Source organism: Miscanthus floridulus, chromosome 2 (assembly GCF_019320115.1).
Source record: "Miscanthus floridulus cultivar M001 chromosome 2, ASM1932011v1, whole genome shotgun sequence".
Taxonomy (NCBI): Eukaryota; Viridiplantae; Streptophyta; class Magnoliopsida; order Poales; family Poaceae; genus Miscanthus; species Miscanthus floridulus.
The window spans coordinates 176,603,794-176,608,726 of NC_089581.1; the positions used below are offsets into that span (position 1 = coordinate 176,603,794).

Genomic DNA, 4,933 nt, shown 5'->3' on the forward strand with positions numbered 1-4,933 from the left:
GAGCTCCTTTCCTTTGCTGACCGGCCCACCTGCTTCATGTCCAACCAGTTGAGATTTTGAATTCAAAAAAGGCTGAGGAACCGCCATAGATTTCACCGTTGAATTAATAGGCGTAAATTTGGGTTCCCAGCGAAGAACACGCTTGCCAGGTTGCCTAGGCGTAGGCGGTCGGAGGTAAGCATCAGGATCTGAACGAGGATGATTAATAAAATTTTCCTGATAATTATTAGGAAAATTGAGACGGAGAAAAACAGGTTTATTTTTTTTTCCTTTGATCGAGGGATAGTGCTTGAGCATAGCTCAAGACAGGTTTAGAGCCTGAGCGAGCTGCTTGAGGTGGACAAGATTTTGATTTGGATTTAGAACCAACAGTGGTCCATTCTGCTTCTTTTCCAGTCAACCAAAGATTATAGTCCTTTTGCCAATTACTCCAGTCAATTAGGACCACCCTTACTCCAGTCAACCAAGTAGGCCGCAAAGATTTTGCAAATGAAATACTTAGATTTGTAAATCATGAGTCCAACAAATTTGCAAGAGACACTGAACCGATACATCCATCCAGAGAGATGGATAACACGAAAATCTGATGCTGAACCTCCTAGACATGATTGGAGGATGAGCCCAACAGATTCCTCATTGAGTCTCACAGCAGAGCGCCCAAAACTCACCACCAGAAAAAAAAAATCTAGCGAGCTGGGGGCAGATTGGGGACTCACCGAACAATTGAAGCGTTGAGAGACAACTTCTGCGAAATCAACCTCCAGCAATGGGTCGCAGGGGCGCTAGCGTTGCCATTGTAGCACAGTTGTGGATCATTACTCGCAGAATATACAGCTGGATATTTCTTCTAGCGGCCTCCCTCACACAGTCGGTCCTACAACCCTGCCAGCAGCAGCGCCCTCCCTCAAGCCGCTTTCGTGCAATCCCTTCTATAGTCGCGACATTAATAGGGTTGATCGGCTGCAGCCAACACCCCTACTCACGCCGTTCACCAGGTGTGGAGCTTGAGCAAATCCAAAGTGGTGTGCTTGACTTTTGAATGCAAAGATGTATGATAGGAGGGTGCAAATATGATTAAAAAAGTTAGTTATTTCTACTATTTTTTTAATCTTCGTGTGACTTTTAGGTCGCACCCACAATCATGAATATAGCTCTGCCCCTACCGCCCGCTGCTGGCATGCAAAGGAAAGAAACAATCTATTGATAAGCAAGAGAGCGCGGATGGATTGATAAAGACACAAGGGTAGATATATATTAATTTTTTTTTCTCAAAGAAAATACTAATATTCTGAAGGAAAATACTCGTATTTTTTAGTGGTAAAATCATGGTTACCTCAGTAATGAACTCATATTACTAACTGACATCAAATAGTGAAATGTTAGAGAGGGATAAGTGTACCATTAACATTTATATATACTAGTAAAATTGCTCGTGCGTTGCAGTGGGATTAGTAAAAACATATAATAATTTTTATTTAACTGAAGATTTAGTTGTAAAAGAAATGATTGTTTATATCAAAACATTGAATTTTGTTTAGTGTGTGAACACCCCAAGGCATGTGTGGGTCGTCTCCTCCACCTTGTAGACCTCCTCAAACACTGCTACTATTAATCCTCTAGCTCGCTCATGCAGGGCATGACATCCTTCCTCCATACTTTCAGAATGTGTACTTCCACTGTGCAACAACGTTGTTGCTTTTAGTGTAATGCGTGATGCAGGACAGGGTGTGTGCGTGGTCGGAATGCCAGCACCACGCCTAGTGCACCGGTGACGAGCAGGTTGCCGATATATAGAGCCTCATCGTGGGCATTAGCCCTAACGGGGGATGCTTCACATGTAGCAGGACCACTGAGCTTACAGAGATTGGAGCCCCAGTTGCCGAACTTGGCTCTACACTGCTACTCCATGGCATCGCACTCCGTGAACACCACGTGGTCGCCTCGCCGCTGTGGCCATCGAGCCATGGAATCTTGATCTTCCTATCAATGCATGTTTCTGACGCTGATGCAATGAGGCACCTCTGCACAGTGGTGGCAAGACAAGCGTAGGGTTGAGGCATGTAGATACACAAGTTTTGTAAGCGGCTGATGTGACATCTTGCGGGCCGCCTGTAGGATTATTAAGCTCGCTTGCATCACTATTTGCACGGAGTAGACCTGTCACATGTGATGGTGTGGCCTCGAGTGCTCTGTGCTCAGTCAATTTGCGTTGAATGTACATAAAATTTTTACCATAGATTCTACACATTAATAGAAGATTACCGTACTGCAAAATGAGTACATCCTTTATCAGTTTTTGAAACAAAACATAGATCTATAACTACACCAAATACTTTTATACTAATAAAGTGCAGACCTAATCAAGAGGAGTTCAAAGTTTTGCTATTTTTTGTTTTTTTATGTTACACATAATTTACAAGTTTTCTGGTTTACTAGAAAAAAAAGAGAAACGAAAAAAAAAAGAAAAGGGGAGAGCACTTGGGCCACAGCTCGCCCGAGTCTACTAGCGCAAACGGTCTATGCGACAGATTTCAGCCCAGCAGTGAGAGACCCAACATGAGCTATACTTTTACATCTGGAATCCTTGTGTTTCTCAAATTCAATTTAGATCCTCACACCTTTTTCTTTCTCTCTTGTATTTTTTTTTCACCTAGAACCCTTCCTTACCTTCTATTTCTTTTTCTCATCCTCCTCCCCGAACTCCGACGTCGGGGGAGGGAGAGACGAGGCGCGGCACGCCGTGGCGGAGAGACGGAGCGCAGAGAGACGGAGCGGGGGAGGGAGAGACCGGGCGTGTTGAGCCATGCCGGAGAAAGGGGATACTGGTGCGTGGGCATATTCAATTGAGCGTGCGACCACAGTCGGATTGGGCCGTTGGCTACAAAAATGGGCCGGACAAAATTTTAGGTGGAGAGAAATTTTATCTATTTATTATTAAGTATAGATTATTTATTCTAAAGAAAGAGAAGAAGCTGTTTTGGTAAATATTTTTGCAATAGGTTTAAGGTCCTTAGGCGCCAGAGCTATTTTTAGAGGATCGAGAGCTTTTGCCACAAATAGACCTCAATTGTTTGCTGCAAACGTCCAACGTGTAAAACGACTAACGACCACGTACGGCATTCCAACCAAGACGAGACCAGCAGGGGGACACGGAAACCATTGCCTCGGATCGCGGCGAGACGAACAAGTGCAGCCATGCAGGGCCGCCCGTGGTCACCTGCCTCCGACATATGGAACCAACCGGCCAAGAGCAAAGCTCGCTCGGCCATGCATGCTATCTCGCATATGCATGCATGCGCGCGGCCATAATACAAATATACGTGCCCCGGCCGCTGCTCATTCATCGCATCGCAGTTACATACCATCCACCGACGACCATCATCATGTCGAGGTCGATGCAGGTGACGGTGGTGGTGGCGCTGGCGTTTCTGGTGGGCGGCGCCTGGTGCGGTCCTCCCAAGGTCCCCCCGGGCAAGAACATCACGGCCAGCTACGGCAGCGACTGGCTGGAAGCGAAGGCGACGTGGTATGGCAAGCCGACGGGCGCCGGCCCCGACGACAACGGCGGTGGGTGCGGGTACAAGGATGTGAACAAGGCCCCCTTCAACAGCATGGGCGCGTGCGGCAACGTCCCCATCTTCAAGGATGGCCTCGGCTGCGGCTCCTGCTTCGAGATCAAGTGCGACAAGCTAGCCGAGTGCTCCGGTGAGCCCGTGGTGGTGTACATCACGGACATGAACTATGAGCCCATCGCCGCGTACCACTTCGACCTGGCTGGCACGGCGTTTGGCGCCATGGCCAAGAAGGGCGAGGAGGAGAAGCTGCGCAAGGCGGGCATCATCGACATGCAGTTCCGGCGGGTCAAGTGCAAGTATGGCGAAAAGGTCACCTTCCACGTGGAGAAGGGATGCAACCCCAACTACCTGGCATTGCTGGTCAAGTACGTCGACGGCGACGGCGACATTGTGGCGGTTGACATCAAGGAGAAGGGCGGCGACGCGTACGAGCCCCTCAAACACTCCTGGGGTGCCATCTGGAGGAAGGACAGCGACAAGCCGCTCAAGTTCCCCGTCACCGTCCAAATCACCACTGAGGGAGGCACCAAGAGCGTCTACAACGACATCATCCCCGAAGACTGGAAGCCCAACACCGCCTACACTGCCAAATAAGCCGACACGCAGACCTACTGGTCTGGGCTGGGGCTTGGGTTGGATGCCATGCAACTTCCTAAGCAATGCATTACGCATGCATTGATCCATGCATGCATAATAACCATTTTTTTACTACTAGTGCTGCTGTGACGCCGCCGCCATCATCCTTCTTCGTCTCCATATATAGCTAGAGCTATGCTCTGCTATGTTATTATTATTAAAAAAAGAGAGGAGACAAGAAAAGGAGAGACGGAATACATAATAAGTGTCTAACGAGAGATTTGAGAGGCCTTTGTATAATAAAAGGATTCGAGGAGCAAGGCAAACAACACAAATGTTGTATTGTCCATGGATCTCCCATGTAATTTCAATTTTATCATGGCTACATTTTAAGAGAATACACATTTTTCAATGACTAATTAAAATTTATGGTACGTACGTATTGATTCTAGATGTATTCTTTGCCTTGGCCATCCTTAACCATTGTCATTCTTTGAAGGTGAGGTACAATATTATTCATGCTGCAAAACATAAGCTTCCTACTCTTAATAAGATGCACTTTCCATCATCGTGACGCCTTCACTGCTTCCATTAATTATGCAATTTCCAACATTAAGATCGCGTCATGTATGCATCTAGACCACCGGGTAATAAGCTTGGTAAATGTTGGTCTAACGAGGTGATTCCTTGTAACACCCCAGAAGAAAACAACAACATAAATTTCCTTCTGGAGTATTACCACGCTACTACAATCTAATAAGAACACATCATCAGAGAACGCA

General features: G+C 46.8%; 1 protein-coding gene across 1 annotated transcript; it reads left to right on the forward strand.

Moving 5' to 3' along the window:
• The first annotated feature begins 3,278 nt into the window (after positions 1 to 3,278).
• Positions 3,279 to 4,577, forward strand: LOC136535836 (expansin-B11-like). Its single transcript, XM_066528257.1, has one exon. It carries the CDS (start codon positions 3,294 to 3,296, stop codon positions 4,167 to 4,169), a length of 876 nt encoding a protein of 291 aa, XP_066384354.1. The 5' UTR covers positions 3,279 to 3,293; the 3' UTR covers positions 4,170 to 4,577.
• The last annotated feature ends 356 nt before the right edge of the window (positions 4,578 to 4,933 follow it).

Bases quoted from the DNA above. Each gene is read 5' to 3' on its own strand.
- LOC136535836 (XM_066528257.1), top strand. From the start codon at position 3,294: ATGCGCGCGGCCATAATACAAATATACGTGCCCCGGCCGCTGCTCATT.